The sequence below is a fragment of the Alosa sapidissima genome, chromosome 7 (genome assembly GCF_018492685.1).
Source record: "Alosa sapidissima isolate fAloSap1 chromosome 7, fAloSap1.pri, whole genome shotgun sequence".
Classification (NCBI taxonomy): domain Eukaryota; kingdom Metazoa; phylum Chordata; class Actinopteri; order Clupeiformes; family Clupeidae; genus Alosa; species Alosa sapidissima.
Window position 1 is genome coordinate 36,057,398 of NC_055963.1, and position 21,249 is coordinate 36,078,646.

The 21,249-nt window shown below is 43.1% G+C and overlaps 1 protein-coding gene and 1 long non-coding RNA gene across 2 annotated transcripts in view; one reads left to right on the plus strand and one right to left on the minus strand.

The window, feature by feature from the left end:
• zmynd12 (zinc finger, MYND-type containing 12) overlaps positions 1–21,005 on the minus strand; it is a 25,176-nt gene extending 4,171 nt beyond the window's left edge. Inside the window, exons 1-5 of the mRNA XM_042096976.1 lie at positions 20,653–21,005; positions 18,207–18,348; positions 15,205–15,376; positions 1,784–1,953; positions 1,407–1,529 (exon numbers count right to left, since the gene is read on the minus strand). Coding sequence (XP_041952910.1) covers positions 1,407–1,529; positions 1,784–1,953; positions 15,205–15,376; positions 18,207–18,348; positions 20,653–20,765 — 720 coding nt within the window. The 5' untranslated portion in view covers positions 20,766–21,005. The remainder of the gene's footprint in view (positions 1–1,406; positions 1,530–1,783; positions 1,954–15,204; positions 15,377–18,206; positions 18,349–20,652) is intronic.
• LOC121712899 lies at positions 9,448–10,873 on the plus strand. Its single transcript, XR_006032676.1, has 3 exons — positions 9,448–9,689; positions 10,246–10,305; positions 10,521–10,873. It is a non-coding gene; the product is annotated as an uncharacterized LOC121712899 (long non-coding RNA).
• Positions 21,006–21,249: the final 244 nt, after the last annotated feature.

Consider the following 21,249-nt stretch of genomic DNA (forward strand, 5'->3'; position numbering starts at 1 on the left):
GCTAATTTTTTACACCATAGACAAAGAACAACAGAACACACCAGAACAACATAACAACCAAAGTCCATCAGCGCTAATTTCCCCAAAGCCCCAGGGTACTCTGGGAAGTGTGACGAACAGCGTCAGCACGGCGGCAGAGACCCCAGGCACATGCAGTATGAGTGGCCGGCAGACGGAGGTGACACCCTGCTGTGTTCATTAGGGAGTTCACACTCTCGTGCTGTTAGTGCTGAGTGTCTTACGCTGCTCTTGTTATTTGTTATCTGGACACGCTGTGCTCTGGACAGAGGAAACACAGGGAGACTCGGCCACACAACACACACTCACTTCTGGGAAGAGCTGACGAGTGTGTGAAGGGAAGCAGGGCCTGTGTGTGTGTGTGTGTGAGAGAGAAAGACGGGAGATATTGAAAGAGTGTATTTGTGTGTGTGTGTGTGTGTATGTGTGTGTGTGTGTGTGTGTGTGTGAGAGAGTGTGTGTGTGTGTGGATGGGTGTGTGTGTGTGTGTGTGTGTGTGTGTGTGTGTGTGTGTGTGTGTATGTGTGAGTGTGTGTGTGTGAGTGGGTGTGTTTTTTTATTGGGATTTTCAGAGAATTTGTTGTTGTGTTCCTTAAACGTCTGTGTATAAATTCACATAATGACAACAAATACTAAGAACATACTAAGGACATGACCGCTGTATTTCTGAATTATTTCTGATATTGCTTGGTATATATCTTGCTGATCGGATCATAAACGGCCAGAGTAACAAAGCAACGAAGAGGAATGACTGAGGAACTTGTAGGAAACTGTTGGTATTTGTGGGGGCCCGCAGCAAGGGCTTGCAGTTTGCAGCGTTATGTAAGCATTTGTTAGCAAAGTTCGTTCTATATTACTGCGCTACCATAACTTGAGTAGCTGCATCTCGACGTTGCTTGGCAACCATTCAGATAGAGGAAATATATTTTGTGGCTGAAGAATGATTATCTAGGAATAACTCGTTATATTTCTAGTTGCTGTGCCTTTACTTTATGAAACTTTGCCAGGTATTTAAAGTAACAGTTTTAGAAAAGCAATAAGCCACTTGAGTCCGTAGGTTACGCTGATTGTACAACAGCTCCGCTAGCGCGTTGTGCCTAACAATGCCCCTTAGCTGTTGTAGAATCAGCGTAACCTACGGCCTCTCGGGGCTTATTGCTTAAAAATATATACCACCGCAACAACATGTATTATTATTATTATTATTATTATTATTATTATTATTATTATTATTATTAGTTTATTCTCTATTATTGTGTTCCAAATGTAAAACCTGTTGAGCTGCATTCTGTGTATGAAAGGTCCTGTACAAATAAAACTTATTATTATTATTATTATAATTATTAACATAACATAGACATAACGGCATAGACAACACAGGTGTGTACCTTCTTGTGGAGAGACTTGACAATGTCTATCTTATTCTGCTTCTGGAACACACTGGCCATCAGGAAGTAGCCTCCGCAGGTGATAATGCTGTCCAAACCATACTCTTCACTAGCATAATACACCTGTTACACACACACACACACACACACATCACTATGCTGTCCAAACCATACTCTTCACTAGTATAATACACCTGTTACACACACACACACACACACACATCACTATGCTGTCCAATCCATACTCTTCACTAGCATAATACACCTGTTACACACACACACACACACACATCACTATGCTGTCCAATCCATACTCTTCACTAGTATAATACACTTGTTACACACACACACACACACCCACACACACACGTGCATACGTGGTTGGCGTAGTGCTGCAGTGCTGCGTGCAGGTTGCCTGTGGTGTTGTGGAGGCTGCCCATGTTCCTGTGGAGCTGCTGCCTCAGGGCTCCACTGCAGTCTGGGCTCTTCAGCACCGTCCACTCCGCTTGGGACAGATACTCCTCAGCCAGCGAGAGACTGCCCAGGCCTACACACACACACACACACACACACATACATGCACACACGCACGCACACACACACAAAGCCCTTACTGTACATCATACGCAGAGGCAGAAGTAAGAGAGTGCTGTATTCTAGTGGCATGAGAGTTATGAAAGGGCATCAGAGTGGCACAATGCTTCTCTGTGCTGCAGGTCAGACCCTAACTAGCCATCCTCACCTCACCACTCAACAATAGATAAAGTATACCCCCTCAACATAGCCAGAGTATACCCCCTCAACATACCCAGAGTATACCCCCTCAACATACCCAGAGTATACCCCCTCAACATAGCCAGAGTATACCCCCTCAACATACCCAGAGTATACCCCCTCAACATACCCAGAGTATACCCCCTCAACATAGCCAGAGTATACCCCCTCAACATAGCCAGAGTATACCCCCTCAACATAGCCAGAGTATACCCCCTCAACATACCCAGAGTATACCCCCTCAACATACCCAGAGTATACCCCCTCAACATAGCCAGAGTATACCTCCTCAACATAGCCAGAGTATACCCCCTCAACATACCCAGAGTATACCCCCTCAACATAGCCAGAGTATACCCCCTCAACATACCCAGAGTATACCCCCTCAACATAGCCAGAGTATACCCCCTCAACATAGCCAGAGTATACCCCCTCAACATACCCAGAGTATACCCCCTCAACATAGCCAGAGTATACCCACTCAACATAGCCAGAGTATACCCACTCAACATACCCAGAGTATACCCCCTCAACATACCCAGAGTATACCCACCCTACATACCCAGAATATACCCACTCAACATACCCAGAGTATACCCACTCAACAATACACAGAAAATATACCCCCTCAACAATACAGATGATATACCCGCTCAACACAGAAAATATACCCCGTAAAACCCATGAAAAAAAATGAGTTACGGGGAGAATTTTCATTTATGTTTTGAACGATTAATTCTAGAATAGCGTATTAATAATGGGCTAGCGCGTCCTCCTATTTGGGTTGCCAAATTAGCAAAGGCCAACTGTCAACAGCTGTCAGTTGTAGTCATGAACGCCTACAAGAGGCAGGCAAATTTCCAAAATTAAAACAAGAAACAAATTAACCCTTAGAACCCTAAGCTGTTTTTAGGGCATTTTTTCTACCTTTATTCATAAGGATTTATTCTGGTCATTGTAAGTGCCACACACACATATTATATATTGTTTTTTTCAGCAGAGTCTAGGCTATCCAGATCTGCCATCATTTCGTGTATTAGTAGTAGCATTGTAGCATTTATTTTGATTAGCATTTTATTTTGATTTTTAAAGAATTAAAATATAAAAATCATATTATAGAAATTCATATATTTTGACCTGTATCTCACCACAGCAAGCTCATAGCTCTACATGCATTTCATGTGTGTGTAGGGCAGACTGTCCTGAAACGGGCAATATAATTGCCATGTTGGAGGGATACTCTGGGGCTGAGCAATTTACAGAAATATGTGGTGTGTGATTTACGGAAATAAATGCCAATTTTTATTTAGCGATGAAAAATGACCATTCTGCGCTCCATATCTGTGACACGAACTGATCTGACCTGACTTGACCCAAGTTTGCCTGTTACCATGTGTGACTATGGTGTATGCACTCATGATGATTCTCAACTTTTTACTGCATTGCCATGAACAAAGTAAAGGCAAAAAAGGTGTTTCTTTGTTGAACAAATTGGGATGCAATGTGAGCCTTGAATTGGATGCCATGCAGGAATTTGCTAGGATCTCAAAACCGGATTATGAACATGTTTTGCCATAGAGAAACACACAATAGCGTTGGATTATAAACATGCTTTGCCACAGAAACAGACAAAATCGTGGGGTAAGTCCAGCTATATGAAGTTATTATTTTGCTGTCACTTCGTCTGTTTTATAACCCAGAAGGGTGTATTTGGTATCAAATGATAGATCTGTGTCTCCTCTTTCATCTAACATACGTGGCATATATATCCGATCACGGGTCCGCGAGTAATTACTCCGAGAGTAATGGGTGTGCAGCGTTGGTTTGTGTACATGACGTTAATATTTTGCAGTCACTTCGTCTGTTTTTATAAGCCAGAAAGATCGATATCCATGGTACCAGTGGATAGCCCTGTTTCTCCTCTTTCATCTGATATGCTTGCCATATCTATGCGATCACGGGTTCGCGAGTAATTCAAACGAGAGTAATGGGTGCGCAGGTGAACGCCGAGAAGTATAGACATGCAATTTTATTTAATTTCATGATTTTTTTTAATTTTCATACTTGATCATACAGACAAGTGCGTAGTCTCTTTGGAAAGTCATAAAATAAAGCTCTGTCATAAAATAAAGGTTTTATCTCGCTGTGATGAACAGTCGCGGAGCAATGTAACAGAGAAGAAAGGGTGTGTTTTTTGATGCACTTTGCGTCAATCGGGTTCTAAGGGTTAAGTGGACATTGGAGGAGCTTCCTGAGATGGTGACATCTTCGTCAAACGTCTGACGCAGAGCTGGCCATATTTCTCCACAACAGGTAGCCTAGGCTAAACTTCATCTGCATCGCTAACTTCAGCTAAATATGTTACGTTGGTTAGAGAGGTATTTTTTGTTTTCACTGTTTCCGTAATGTATAGCTGGGTCATGGTTGGAGAAACGTTATAGCAGCTACAGGTCAACTAACATTAGCTAAGTCTTCATTACATCTGGCAACCCAGAAGAGGCTCACGTCTGGTAGTAATGAGAACGTTCACCAGTGTTTTGATTTTGGCCTACAAAACGTTCGGTAACAATCCTACAAATGGCACCTTTAATATCTGGATTCCTTGAATTCAACATAGAATTTTAGAACCTTGAATTGTTGCACAACGGAATCTTATGTTAGAATGTTCAAGAATTCACACCTTTACTGGGTATGAACTCCTTTGTTTTTTTTTATGGGTATTCACCAGAGCCATATACTGTAAAGGTAGAGTTGCGACAATGGGTGTTCAAAATTCGTTAAGGTCACGTGGTTCATGTAAACTTCAAAAAGTTCCCGGAAGTGATTGACAATGGATTAGAATGCATTAAATAAGCTTTTACGTATGTTAATTTCTGTACAAAGCCAAGACGGGAGATTCTTTAGAAAACGCAGTAGCACCCACCCCATAAGTGTAGAATAGGCCTATCTAAATTATCGTTATAAAAAAATGACCTATTACGTGACTCAAGAGCTGTAAACAGTGTTTTTGAGACTGCGTGTAGCCTACAAAAGCGCATGGAGATTTTAATTTTTCAACGAGAAACTGTAACACAGCTAGTCTAAGTCTAACATTAACTTGTTTGAGTTTTCTCCCCGTTTTCTCTGGTAGTTCTTCACTGATCTGAGATAATGAGCGAACTACCTTAACTAGCTAGCGTCTCGGGAGAATAAAAAAAAAAAGTTTAAAAGTTCAAAACATCTCTCCAGTGTAATGGTGGGCATGTTAAGTTAACCGTAGCATTACCTACACAGTAACCCCATGGTAATGCGATGCGAGTGATCATAATAACATATAAAACGTGATATAATCCTTGATAAATAACCAGCTATGAACTCATAAACAACAGCATTTTGTCACCGTTTGTCATTCACCGTGCTGTGAATACAGCATTAAGATGCTAGGCTAAAGAATTGAGATTCAGAGAACTTGTTTGTGCTCATCCTGTCAGAAAATAGCAATTTGATCAGTGATCATGCATCATATCAGCGCAAGCTTGGTTTGAAACTGGTTTCTGTGGATGGGCTTACACGATCCTTCACTGGGCTAGTGCCTGCTGTGTTAATATGACTGTGCTGATGCTAAGCTGCAGCTCCCTCAAATCTATAGGTTCTCATGCATATTAGGCTAGCTTTTGCCAATGAAAATGAATGCAACATAAAAAAAAAAAAAACAGTAGGCCTAGGCTACTGCTGCTAACTGAAGAAACGTTTACGTTACTGTAAGGAAATTATTATTATTGTATAACCATTTGTGTAAGCAGAAATATTGTTGTGCTGAGTTCTAAGAACAGAGAGTTCAAGTTAAATGTTGTTGTGCTGAGTTCTAAGAACAGAGAGTACAAGTTAAGTGTGCAGACAGACAGGAACTGCACCCATCTCATGTCTAGCTTTCCAAAAACGGGAGATTTTTTTTCGGGGGGGTCAGTGTTTATACCGGAGCTGTGTTTGCATATTTAATACGTTTCATACACGTGTTTCAACACTGAATTTCGGTCGTTGCTTTTACTTTACCATTACCTTACGCATGCCACTTATGTATCCACCAGCTGCCTGCCTGCAGCCTACTTCCAAAACTCCAAAGCTGCTTGCTGTCAGATTTGGTTCCGAGGGAACAAGTTCAGTGTATCAACAACACTCAATAACAGTTTATGTGATGTGTTAATCAATTAAATTCAACAGCTAGTTCTGGAGGCCATTCATCTAGCAGGCTTCCTTACGACGAGACTCAGGCTGCACCCACTTCCTTATTTGGGTTGCCAGGTTTTAGCCTATGACAAAACGGTTGAAATTGAAACTAAGTGATCGTGTATGTGTAGGGCATAGACTGTATGGTGTAGGGTGTATTTCATACACAATCTGGCAACCTGAATGCATCAATGATTTTAAAATGAAGTTTGATGGCCATGCAAATTACTGGAGTTTTCCGGGAGAAATAACAAAACGGGAGGGTGCTGGGAGATGACCTTGAAATACGGGAGAAACACGGGAAAAACGGGAGTGTTGACAGGTATGCCCTGTCTGTGTGTGTGGGTGGGTGAGGTAAGAGTATGTCACAATGAAGTCGCTATGCCTTGCTTTCTATTTTCTGTGTGCATCTGTACAATAAAAGACACAGCTTTTGGGCTGCAGAGTCAGAGACTGATGGTGTGAGGAATTCTTCCTTACATTAGCAGGCTCTTGGTACCAGAGTTTGTGGGCAAAGCCATACTACGTGTTGTGGTTCTTGTATGTTGGGGTTAAATTCCCTGACAGTTACCAACAATGTTAACAACAAACTCAGCTTCACTGCTGCAAACAAAGTTGGCTATATGCTTCGCCATATAACGAACCAGCTAGCCTTGTGATAACAAAATCTTTACCTTTTGTTTAGTCCACTGAAAGTTATCCACATATCAAACGATTAAATACACAGTTATGGAGGAATTGTTTTGGGGAAGCAGTTGCACTATATCCCACTTCTGCTGCCTTTAAGCCACTTAAATCCATAGCCTAGATGAGCGTTACAACTTGACGTGATGGTGAAGCTAAATGCCCAAGAAACGTCACGTCAAGTTGCCTACTAAACGCAAAAACGTAATGACAGCTTGTTCGTGGTGGTGTGCTGCCTAATTGAAATGGGATAGGCAAGTATCTTATATTCGGCTATTACGTGTGGCACATTTATTGGGCTTTTAGCCTCTTTTAATTTAGGCCTATTTGATGTTGAACTGATATGACTGAGCAGCAGAAAAGTCATAGTCGATACATCGTTTATTATTATAATTAGGCTCTTGTGATAGCCTACTATTACTTTACTACTATTACTGTTATTATTATTATTATTCGGATGAGGCAAAGGAATGTAAATCTGAGTCTGAAATGTTGGCTACAAACAGTCTATACTGCTGTAACTGCACTGTTGCTATTATTAATTGTTAACTTCCGGGAACTATTTGAGGCTTCCATTAGCTGCCATTGTTGGAAAAAAACAACAAAAATGGAACATTGGCGTCAATGGAGTTGTCGCAACTCTACCAAAGATCCTTGATTACTAGCAAGATAGAGCAACGTAATTCGTTACTATGGGAGCAAAATGGGACAGTTCCGGTCTGCATAAGTGGGAGTGTCACCTTACTTCACTAAATAAACTTTCTCTCTTAATAAGCAATAAGAACAGATAAACATAATTGTGTTCACAATATCATTGTCTATAATCATGTATGATACCAATGAATCATTCTTTAGGACATGATATAAATAATTTAATTAGTCATGTGTACCGAGCTAGCTAGCTAGCTAACGCTAGCTTAAAATGCTATACAAGTGGATGGGAGTAGCTATGGCAATACAGCTATGCGCCAACAAGTGACTAGTAGTTGAAGGACTTCGCTTAAACTTAATATACTGTTGCAAATTCACTTGAGTATAAACTATCCACTTTAACTAATGTCAGTAATGTTATTCAGCTAGTTGTCATTTCAAAGAAATTACACTTCTCCGTTTAAAATGTTACCTTAGCTAAGAGGCTAGCTAGCATGCTAACAACTGGACAGTAACTGGCAGCAGCATGGTCTGATATTAAGTTATTTTATTACAAATCCGAACACTAAAAAATTACACTTTTGGGCTTGAAATGATCCCAAACACTTACAGATTATGACAAAATGTTCCAAAAAACCCTCAACAAATCCAGAAAGACATAATGACCAATTTATTGGTAAAATTCCACAAGTCTCCATTGACATTAGTGCAGCGAGGCTTTACTCTGGTCTGCATAAAGGGGGATTTCCCCCCCCTCCCCCTTGCAATAATCGAACGCGGAAATTGTCGAACGTTTGCGCCTCTCGCTCAGCTTTAACCCTCTCTGACTCTACCTTTATATGGCTCTGGTATTCACAAGGGGGCAGGCGAATTCCCGGAAGTAGAAGAATCGACGTAGGCTGGAGGGACCACCTCTCTGCTAACTCCCATAGAAGTCCATTCATTCTAGGATTTTTTTGAAATACCATAACTTCATATAACATATATCCTGTGCCGATATTGTAGCTTCTGTGTAATCCACATAAACACTACAAAGGCAAAACAGACTCCACTACCTCGTCCATAACGTTGGTTAACCGTAAGAAGAATGGTTAGCTTGTTCGGTTGGAGGGAAGCTAGCTTTGACGTAATCTCTCTTTCGCGCCGTAGGGAGATAACCGTATTGTTTGGATAAGAAGCTCAGTCCACCTTACTGTCTATGACGGTAACTCATAAGCAAAACCTATACACGACCGTATGTTAAGGTAAAGCATTACACAGAGGCAACCTAATAATAATAAAAAAAGTAAACCTAATTTTTTTTTAAAACGGCACTAATCATTACAGAGGTTTTCGATGGATTGACCGTAGGTCGGAAAAGTGGAAAGAAGATTAGCTTCAAGGCTATAACTTTTTTGTTTTGTTGACTGTTTTTGAAGATGATCATGTATGGTAGCTTCAACATTAACACGACTTGGTGAGGATGATATTAATAATAATACATAAATAAATGTTTAACTTTGATGACTTTGAAGGCGAAGGAAGTGTGAGAAGAATTTCTGTGTATCTATCATATGAGTTACAAGATTCAGTTCGATGGCTAACGTCACGAAGTTAAGTGTGAGTCTGCGCAGTACTGGGGGGACCAACTGAAAAATAGTTCTATTTGACTCAGTGCCCTCCCATTGAAAACGACGGAGTATGTTCGTCCATTTCTTTTACTGTCTATGGGTATTCACCATATTCACACGGCGGCCATCTTGTTTTGACGTCATGCTCAGGGTGGGAAGTTCGAGTTCTGTACAGTTGTGTATGGATGTTGTGGATTGTATCAGTCACGAATATGTCTGCTGTGTGCCTGGGTGTAATTCCTACTACAAAAGACGGGAAAAAGACAAAACACGTTCGTTCCACCGGTTCCTGACAGACACCAGATTGAAGAGAGAGTGGATTTCAAAAATTAGAAGAGACATCGGTACATTTTTCCAGGTAAGTGCATAATTATCTAGCTAGCCAACCGGTTAGCTTAACCTCAGGCTAATGTTAGTTATAAAGATAGCCATTGTGTAACGTTATCATGCTACTTGTTAGATCAAACGCAAACATGATGTCGTTTTATTTATGTATGGTAACGTTACGATGATGCCTTGATAGAAATGCCACGTCTCAAGCAGTAAGCTTGTCTTTTGCTGACTTCAGGGAAAGCCCTGGTCACTGTGTACGTAGGCTAACTGCAGCTAACGGGCAGGCTGTTTGTTGTTCGTGGAGATTAACGTTACGTCCAACACAAGTTTGTGCCAAACATTTCACTGAGCAGTGTTTTGTGCACCATGATGAGGCTGGAAAAACGTGCCTCCTGCCAGGAAGTGTCCTGTTCGCTTGGACAAAAACGACTCATAAAAGACCAATGCGAATTAGAGGGAGAGAGGTCAGTTAGTGAAAATTGTTTCACACGTCTCCTAATGTCATGTTTAGCCTAGGTCTGTTACAAAGAGTTGATTCATTCAGTTTTGCAAGAACTAATGTTTTATTATTACATACACAGCAATGAACCTGCTGGAGAGACAGAAGATGCAAGTGTAGACCTGGCTGGAGTTGACACTGGGTAAGACACGTATAAAGTATATTGCCTATATCCATCTTGCAAAATATCACACAGCTGCTGCATAAGACATAGGCTATGTGTAGCAGCAGGGTATAACATGTAATCTCCATTAATGAAACATTCACTGTAGTAGGTTACATGGTATACTATACAACTTAAGTGATACACATGCAGTTGGAACTTAATGTTTTTTGATTTGTCATTGTCTCCTATAGTGCAGACCAAGTTGTTAAGCCAGCACCCCACTCTGACCATGACTATGCTGAACTCTCGGTCACTGGAAGAGCAGCTAGAAGCAGCACGGAAGGAGATCGCCCACCTTACGCAGGAGAATACCATCCTCAAGGCATCCTGTTTCAACTTGAAGCAAAAATGATTCATAGTTCTTGACATTCTACACTGGATTTCGGGTGAATAATTATGAAACATGAAGTCTTTTTCTACAGTGTTGTTACTATAGTACTTTCTACAGTATTAGCAATACTTTGTACACAAAAGACTCATACAGCAATTTATTTTCCTTGTGCATTAACATTGTGCTGATCTCTGTATTGTACAGTAAAAATAAAAGGCGTCTTTTCTGTTTTCTTCTATTCTATACTTATTATATTATTTTTTATAGGACTATGAGACACAGATCATTGTTCTTGTCCCTTCAGCCAACGGCAGAGGGCATGTTTTTTGCATCTTTTAGGCATGGAGTTATGTCAGTCATGACATTTCACATTCTTAACTGGAAATTAAATAAACTGAATAGATTCTAAAGCAACACAATGTAGTTATTTTACTTGTAATGCATTTAAACTTTGGCTTTAAAAATGTTGATGCTACATTAGCTTACAACATGGACATCAATAAGGTGAATACAGTAGCTACAGATGAAGAAATACATTTTTAATGATAGTTTATGTACATAACAATGGGGCACTTAATAAGACAGCATCAAAGTGCACTCTCTCCAGATAGTAATCCTCCTGGCACATTACAAAAAAATAAACCATTTTGCTCCTGTAAGAGCCATCTGTCTCATGACTTGTGAGTGATATTCATGGCCATGCTTGAAGGAAAAGGTTCTATCCACTGTTCTCAGGTATGAGCAGTTTGACTCTCTTGGTTTGGGCATTTGATTTCAAGTAGGCCATGGCCATAATCTTTTTTTACTCAACTGTGACAACTGTAGGTCTTGTTGGATTTGACCTTGTTAATTTTTTTAAGAGTGACAGGTTTGGGCCCTAGGCCAAATTCTCAAGAAGGGATGTGCCAAGTTTGGGTTAAGGAGGTTTTACATTTGGTTAGGGGGACTGATTTGTATCCTAATTTAGAGTAATGAGCAAGAGTATACAGGAGGCCAACAAGGTGTGAGCAGTGCCCGAGACCTGCTTCACTGGCACAGCTGGTTTGTTGAATCCGCTGATCAATTCAACCTGAAAAAAAAAAAAAAAATATATATATATATATATTTTATGGCTAAGTCTTTATGCAAAGCCTGTTGCTCAGACCACACAAAGTGTTAAGTTCGTCTAGGGAAAAAATATATAGTGTGCTAATTTGACATCATTAGCCTGTACCCTGTAAGCTGGCTCATTTTTAAACATACTGGGATGCCTTCGCCCTGACCCTGACGATATTGGCATTAGTCCCACCCTCCTCAACCCTAACTGAAAGCAGAACATAACTTGCATTAGTAGACAACTTCGCCTTTGTTAAATCTCCGCGAAAATAAGCCAATAAAATGAAAGAATAAATAGGGAGATAAATTAAGCTACGACGTGGGTTGCACAAAAAAAACATAAACTATAACCTAGTTTGGTTAGTAAGACAGCCTGACTGGCTAACGGAGTATTCCACTGTGACACAAGAAGTTTACATCTCTGTCGGCAGTTTAAGGCTAATGATAACACTTACGTTACCTAGAGCTCAAAATTCAATAGTATATCCACGTGAAACGGTCTCATTGGCAACTAAAATCAGGCTGGTTTAAATACAAGCCTGAGTTGTTCTGAGGAGAAATGACAGACAAGGCCGTGCCTTAATACAGGTTTATCGGTGCAACCCAGTTAATAAATAAAGTGGTATTAAGTTAGCAGTTAGCCATATCCTCTTACCTTTAACATCGTGGATATAACGTTCAATCCAGTTGCTGTGTATCCTTTTTTTCTTAATTCATTTAGGGGTGCTGACCTGTTCATCTGTCCATGTTTCCATTTCTTGGCATGTCAAGGCTGGTAGATAGGTTACGTTTTTGGACCATCTTGCCATAATTGGGCTAATCACAAACACCAGACAGCTGACAGTTTTTGAGCTATTTGTTTGGACTTCCCCAGAGGATTCCCACCCTGAGCATGACGTCATAGAAAGATGGCCGCCGTGTGAATATGGTGAATAAACTCCTATACTGGAGGTGATGTCGCTATATCTATGGTATGAACTCCTATACTAGAGGTGATGTCGCTATATCTACGGTATGAACTCCTATACTGCGTTTCAGCGTTTTAGAAAGAATTCACAAATTCCTCCACATAAGTCATTATAATGGCTGGTAAATGTGTAACCAAACCAACAGCACACTCAAGGTAACAGCACACTCAAGGCAACAGCACACTCAAACCAACAGCACACTCAAACAGCACATTCAAACCAACAGCACACTCAAACCTACAGCACACTCAAACCAACAGCACACTCAAACCAACAGCACACTCAAACAGCACACTCAAACCAACAGCACACTCAAACCTACAGCACACTCAAACCAACAGCACACTCAAACCAACAGCACACTCAAACAGCACACTCAAACCAACAGCACACCCAAACCAACAGCATACTCAAACAGCACACTCAAACCAACAGCACACTCAAACCTACAGCACACTCAAACCAACAGCACACTCAAACAGCACACTCAAACCAACAGCATACTCAAACCAACAGCATACTCAAACCAACAGCACACTCAAACCAACAGCACACTCAAACAGCACCCTCAAACCAACAGCACACTCAAACCTACAGCACACTCAAACCTACAGTATACTCAAACAGCACACTCAAGCCAACAGCACACTCAAACCAACAGCACACTCAAACAGCACACTCAAACCAACAGCATACTCAAAACAACAGCACACTAAAACCAACAGCACACTCAAACAGCACCCTCAAACCAACAGCACACTCAAACCTACAGCATACTCAAACAGCACACTCAAACCAATAGCACACTCAAACAGCACACTCAAACCAACAGCACACTCAAACCAACAGCACACTCAAACCAACAGCACACTCAAACAGCACACTCAAACCTACAGCACACTCAAACCTACAGCACACTCAAACCAACAGCACACTCGAAGCAAATGGGTGCTGGAAACAGAGTTAAGGCCCTCCACTTCCAACTCTGACAGCAACATACAGTACTAGCAGCGGCCTGCAGGGCCTGCAGTGGTCATCTGCAAGCCCTCTAACACTCATCTCCTAGGCCTGCAGTGGTCATCTGCACACCCTCTAACACTCGTCTCCAAGGCCTGCAGTGGTCATCTGCAAGCCCTCTAACACTCGTCTGCTAGTAGCCTGCAGTATTCATCTGCAGGGCCAGTAGAATTTATTTGCTCTCCATGCATCATTGTGTCAGTGCTGCAGTCCAGCGTGTGTGTGTGTGTGTGTGTGTGTGTGTGTGTGTGTGTGTGTGTGTGTGTGTGTGTGTGTGTGTGTGTGTGTGTGTGTGTCTGTCTGTGTGAGTGAGAGAGACAGAGAGAGAAAATGTGTGAGTGTGTGTGTGCATGTGAGCGACTCTGCCCCCTCTCCTCTCCACCAGTGAGAGCACACAAGCACGAGCACACACACACACACACACACACACGGCTGTCTGATGCATGGACTGCGGCACCACAGCAGGAGACGAAGCGGCACTGCGGGATGACAGAGAGAGAGAGGGAGAGAGAGAGAGAGAGAGGGAGGGAGGGAGGGGGAGAGAGAGAGAGGGGAGAGAGAGGAGAGAATGGGAGAGGAGAAAGAGAGAGAGGGGGAGGGAGGGAGGGAGAAAGGGAGAGAGAGAGAGAGGAGAGAGAAACAGAGGGAGGGAGGGAAAGAGGGAGAGAGAGAGAGATGTGGGAGAGCGAGCGTGGGACAGAGAGAAAAACAGAGTAGGAGAAAGACAGAGAGGGAGCGTGGGAGAGCAGAAGGATGACTTAGCATCATTGTGTGTGTGTGAGGTAACCCTGATGTTACACACACACACACACACACACACACACACACACACACACACACACACACACACAGCCTGAACTATCTCACAGTCATGACTCTTAGGGCTGGGTAGGTAGAACCAGGGATGGGATTTTACCGGTAACGTAACGGTAACATCATCAACTGACAATGGGTCAACCATAGACTGTAAAAAATAGGGGTCAACCCGGGTTCGATTCCTGCTGTTGTGAGTCTGTGATGCTTTGGATAAAAGTGTCTTTTAAGTATCAGTCAACACAGACACACACACACACACACACACACACACAGAAACACACACCCACAGACAAACACACACATTTACATGTATTTAGCTGACGCTTATATCTCAAGCAACTTACATATGTCAACTACATTACAAGGGCCATTGTCCCCGGAGCAATTCAGGGTTAGGTTCCTTGCTCAAGGGCACAGCGGTGGAAGCCGGGAATTGAACCCACAACTTTTCTGCCACTGCCCAGCTAGCCCAGGTCCTTAACCACTATGCTACCACCACCCCCACACACCCCCCCCCCACACACACACACACACACACACACACACACACACACACACACACACACACACACACACACACACACACACACACACACACACACACACACAAACAGACACACACACAAACAGACACACACACAGACTGACCCACATTGGCCTCAGCGAGCAGCAGGTAGGCGGGTACCAGCTGCACAGCGTTGGGTCCGTGTGTTTCCATGGCGATACGGAGGCAGAAGCGGGCAGCAGGAAGAGCCTCTTGACAACGCCCCTCAAACAGCCAACGGCGTGCCTCCTCCTCAGACATGGAGATCAGCTTTTCCTACACACACACACACACACACACATCTTAACAAACAGCCAACAGAGCGTCTCCCCCTCCTCGTGGAGATCTGCTGTACCTACACACACTCACAGGCACACACACTCAGACACAGACACACACACAATCTTCATAAACAGCCAACATTGCACCTCCTCCATCTCATAGAGATCAGCTGTTCCTACACGCGCACACACACACACACACACACACACACACACACACACACACACACACACATTTTAACAGTCAACCACTCGCATCCTACAAACACACACACACAAACACACTGCGTACGTAACAATGTAGCCTGTGCTACTTATATTTCTTTGAAATATTGTAACACTTCTGGAGATACAAGATGAATGGCACATATTATTGTGGCCACTGGGTTTTTCTGATGCAGCTGAAGGCAGTGAAGTGGTGAGATGGCGAGGCTGGACGGCATGTCACATGATAATGCAGCAGCCTGCTTCCCTGCCACAACATTTGACTGATCATCACCCGTTTGCCTAACCAAACACAAAACATCCTGTGTGTGTGGGTGTGTGTGTGTGTGTGTGTGTGTGGTGTCCACTCGTCGCAATCACATCACAGAGAGAGAGAGAGTGTGTGTGTGCGTGTGTACAGTGGGGATTACTTTGAAATGGCCACTTAAGTCGCGCATTACGAGGCGTGAAGCTGCGTGAAGCTTTAGTACCACTTTCAGCCACTGTGCGTCGCTCTGCCACTGTACATCGCTCTGCCTGTAGCCTGCCTGCCGCCCCTTCTGAAAAAAGCAGGAGGCTACCTTTAAACATAATTGTTGCCAGGAGGAATCCCAGCCTACGAATTCAATAACAAAATAAATCATGCATAATTAAAGGGAAACTTGGCAGGATTAGCTATATTTCCCCCTCTGCTTGAGAAATTGTGCATTATGCTATTTTAAACTGTGGAAAAAGGTAACGATAAAGCACATGGATTTGTTTACAAGCTAGCGAAATGGTCAATAAGTTTTAAGCATAAGTTCGGCAGAACAATGTGGATCTTACAAGGTAAGAAACACAATTTAAAACGAGTTTCTTGTTTCTCACTTCTCTTTCCGGGACGGTAGTCTCAATGTTGCAAGGTTGGTTTTCTGCCTGGGGATGGTAGGGGCAGCGGTGAAAGGCACCATTTTCACCGGAACAGGTCATTTAACCATCCAAATGATTTCTAAACAGGTTTATTACGTTGAAATAGTTGCCAAGTTCCCCTTTAAACATTACCTCGATTTAGACTACTTGGGTAGCCTATGGCATAAGGCTTGGCTACACAGTGGTACCAGTGCCGCTCCAAAAAATAAAAAAAATATCTTAATTTGCTGTCTACGTTATTGTCAGTGTTGGGGGTAAAGTGTTACAAAGTACAATTCAAATTTCAGTAATTCGTTACAGTTACTGAATAAATGTAACGTCCATTCCTGCGTTACTATTGATATCTCTAATACATTGACTTATTGTTTCCATAGGCATGCAGTAATTGCTTAATATAGATTAGCCTAGACACATTATTTTATGTTAGAGATATGTGCAGGACAGAGCACGCATTCTCTCCCTGTACTTGCAGAATCCCAGAACAAGTTTTCCTGGGAACATCCTCCGACTCTATATTGTTATCTAAAGTGCATTTAGATAACAATAATTCCCAGAAACACGGGGTCGGTGAAAAACCACTGTGCACACACAGTACAGAGGCAGTGTGTTCTCCGTCAGAGACAAGACTGTGTGATGCCTGCGATAGTGGCCCTGATACAGTCAGTAAACATTGCTGACTTAACACAGACTACAACAGGAGAGCATTCCAAGTGTGGAGTACAGTCAGAGTGGCACAGGAAACAGAGTGGCCACACTCCCATAAGAGACCCTGGAGAAAGATGGCAGTGCTTTTCCATGCCAGTTTCTGGGTTATGGAGAGGGTTCTGGAACTGAAAACTGCCAATCACTTGGTCATTAGCCAATGAGTTACTAGATTAAGCCCTCCAGCATCCAGAAATACATCCCACCTCCTGCGATACAGCCATTAAGCACAGGTTTTTTGGAACTATTGATCGTGTGGCGGTGACATCAAACAGTGTCGCCACTCTCTCTTTCTATGGCTCAGGGTATAGTGACAAACCTGTGGGATTTAAGCCACGGGATCCTAAGAGAAGAGTTATAGCAGAGTAAAATCATAGGGCGTCTCTATTAGAGGCTTTATCACTTGGGTTAATTAGTCACAAAACCACTGACTCGGAGTTAAGGTATGGAGCACCTGTACATAGAGTGCAATTTGGCCACTCTGGACCAGTGTGTGATTGTGAGGTGTGTATACTTGAATCATGTGTATCTCTGAATGGTGGTGGTGGTGTGCTTTATGTGTGTGTGAGGGGTGTGTGTACCTGAGCCTTGCATATCTCTGTGCAGTGATGGTGAACGCTATGTGTGTATGAGGTGTGTGTGTATGAGGTGTGTGTGTGTCTGTGAGGTGTGTACCTGAGCCTTGCATATCTCTGTGCAGTGATGGTGAACGCTATGTGTGTATGAGGTGTGTGTGTGTGTGTGTGTGTGAGGTGTGTGTACCTGAGCCTCGTGTACTGTATCTCTGCATGGTGGTGGTGTGCTTTATGTGTGTGTTTAGGGTGTGTGTGTGTACCTGAGCCTTGCGTATCTCTGCAGGGTGATGGTGTGCTTTATATGTGTGTGTGCATGTGTGTGTGTGTGTATGTGTGTGAGGGTTGTGTGTGTGTGTGTGTGTGTGAGGGATGTGTAGTGTGTGTGTGTGTGAGGGATGTGTAGTGTGTGTGTGTGCGTGTGTGAGGTGTGTGTACCTGAGCCTTGCGCATCTCTGCACGGTGATGGTCTCTGTCGGCCTGGAGTGTGTGAAAGGGGGCGGGTGTACGGACAGGCCTCAGCATCTGACACACCCTATTATGGATGCTCAGCCAATCAGCTTCTTGATGGGCGGTGTCACTGTGGAGAGCACAGCACACCATTGGGCAAGTCTCAGATCAATCAATCAGTGCACTGTGAATATCCCTTTGAGCTCTGGGGACACTAAGGGCTCGTGATGTTTCTCATGGTATCCATGGAGACATTAAACTCGCAGTCAGAAGATTTTATACAGTCTATGGTGTGAACACTCTATCACCATAAATCAGTTAACTAGTGGGCTTAGTTATACCTCTATTCTATCTGCTATAAAAATGCCTAATTTCATTTGTATTTCTCTTTCTACTGTCATGATGGTCATTTCTACTCTCCTGTTAGTTAAAATCTGAATTATTTTAGTTGTTTTTCATTCACAAAGCACTTTGACTGACAGTGGTGTGTAAAAGGTGCAACATAAATAAATCTGCTTTGTAATGCAGTAGTATTATATAACCCAACCCAGTGTTGAAGAGATGCCCCAGAACCTGTATAACAGTGGCCTGGACTACAGGGAGACATGGCAGTGGCACAGCCAGGGTGACAGGACCACGACGGATCCAAGAAGCCTCTGACCCACCCAGCTAGCCAGCCACCAGATTCCCAGTGAGCGTGATTCCCAGTGAGTGCGATTCCCAGTGAGTGAGATTCCCAGTGAGCGCGATTCCCAGTGAGCGCGATTCCCAGTGAGTGCGATTCCCAGTGAGTGTGATTCCCAGTGAGTGCTGCTGATGGCTTCACTGTATTAAGGCAGTGTGCGCAGAGCTGAGCAGCAGGCTGGAGTTCACCATATGTGCAGTGAGAGCGCATACCTGTAGTAAAGGCCTTTAATTGTGTGTCTGGGTTCAGAGTGCCTTTCATGTTCAGGCTGGGTTTTTTCACTGTGTGTGGCTGGAATGCACAGCCTGGAACCACATCACACAAGGACCGCCGGGAGGGCGTGGCACGACAGCCCGACTGTGCCCTAGCCATGCCCTGAATCCACATGCCACCACCCCCCTCCCCCCCGCACGCGACTCAGCCTGGGTTAACAGCTGGAGACCACAGAGAGGCACAGCAGACTTGGCAGGATGACCATTCCTTTCTCTCTCTCTCTCTCTCATTCTCTTATATTTTTCTCTCAATTTCTTGCTCCCTCTCTTCCTCCCTCTCTCTCACTCGTTCTCTGTCTCTCTTTCTCACTCTTCCTATTTCTCTCTCTCTCTCTCACACACACACACACACACACACACACACATACACACAGAGAGCAGCTCCCTCAGGAGAGCAGTGGCTGGTGGTTCAGCTGCTAAGCAGTGGGCCCTCGGGGCCGTGCACACACACACACACACGGGGCCGTGCACAGAGGCGTATGGAGACAGCGAGAGGAGTGAAGAATGCACAGAGGCCATAGTCAGCTCACTGTTCGCCTGCCCTCACAGAGGCACCATTACTGAGAGGCTCTGGCCACTGCCGCAACGACACAAGACACTGAACACAGGTTTTCACAAAGCAACTACTGACACTGCACACATTGTACACAGCAATTAGGCCTTTTGCAAGACGCTGATGATGTGGCCTCATAAAATAAATCTTTAAAGAACAGCATTGTCAAGTTGGTCTTTTCCAAGGTACACGAATACAAACTGTATTTTGCAAGTGGCGCAGTCGTTCATCGAGTAACTAGCAGTTACACATTCATCCCTTTTTCCAGGGGAATGAAAACTTGCCTGGCAGTCTATTTTTGTGCGACTGAGTCTTCCATCTGAGCATAAATTGGTTTCCAGCTGTCTGAACCCGTTCAACCTCCACAACCTCTCCCCTCCGCATTCAAGACGCGCTTTATCATGCATCATGTGATGCTTACTGAAGATGGAGCGCTACTGCCCTCTTGTGTCTAGCTAACTACCAGGAAGAGGCGTTAAACTAGGAAAGTCCAGTAAAAAAAAAAATTAAAAAAAAAAGTTTGATGTTTTATTCTACCAGAAACAATTAGCATACTGTTTGTTGGGCAGATGTTCCAAGGGCAGGTGGCCAAAGTACAGGGGTAGAAGAGAAATTGTGATGGCCCTTATACGGACCCAAAAATAACTCGGAGAATTAAGAGTGCTGTCTTTTAAAAACTAACGTTACTAAAACAACAAAAAGCTGAAAACATTATGGTGGCCAGTGGCCACTGTACACATTGATGAACACGGTAACGTTATTTACATCTAGAAGCTAGGGCTAGGCATTCCTAGAATTCAAACAAGAGCCTAGAGCCTCGATAAGATGATACACAGTTTTTACACCTCAACCAAAGAGTTTAGGCTAAACGTTACATAGCTTTGCCTTAATTATCTTACTATCATTGTAAGCTAACAAACTCACCAATAGTAAGTCACATGGCACTTTGTGCATTGAAGATACGCGGGCTTGTGACATAATTCACATAACTTCTTCCCTCCTTTCGGGTTAGACAGTGGATTTACTGCAGCTGACATGTTTCACGCTATTATTCAGACAAGCTTTCCACACCTACAAAGATAAACTGAGTTGACAAACTCACTTAGCGTTAGCATGACAACTTCTTCAGCCCAGACTGGACGACGCTCGTGTGTTTCTATGGAAACGACCTCTGAACTTTTCAAACATCTCACTGGTTTGTCAAAATAAATGTGTTTCTTATTCCAGGTCGTCAAAGAACACACAAACGTGTTGTCTTTTGGTATTGATTTGAGGCTATTATATACGTACAAGTGGCCTACTAAAAAGAAACTGATAAAGAGCCCAAAGCCGTCGGATCTGACTGGGCCGTAGTGTTCACGCCATCTAGCGGTTGAATGGTGAAATAGTAGGCTATAATCAACGTTTCTTTTCTGATGAGCCTTCTTCTCAACACTTTCCAATGATATTCTGCTTAAGTTAAGTTAGAAAAGCTTCTGTAATGATTCCTCTCATGCGCCCCCCATTTTTTGTACCCTCTAC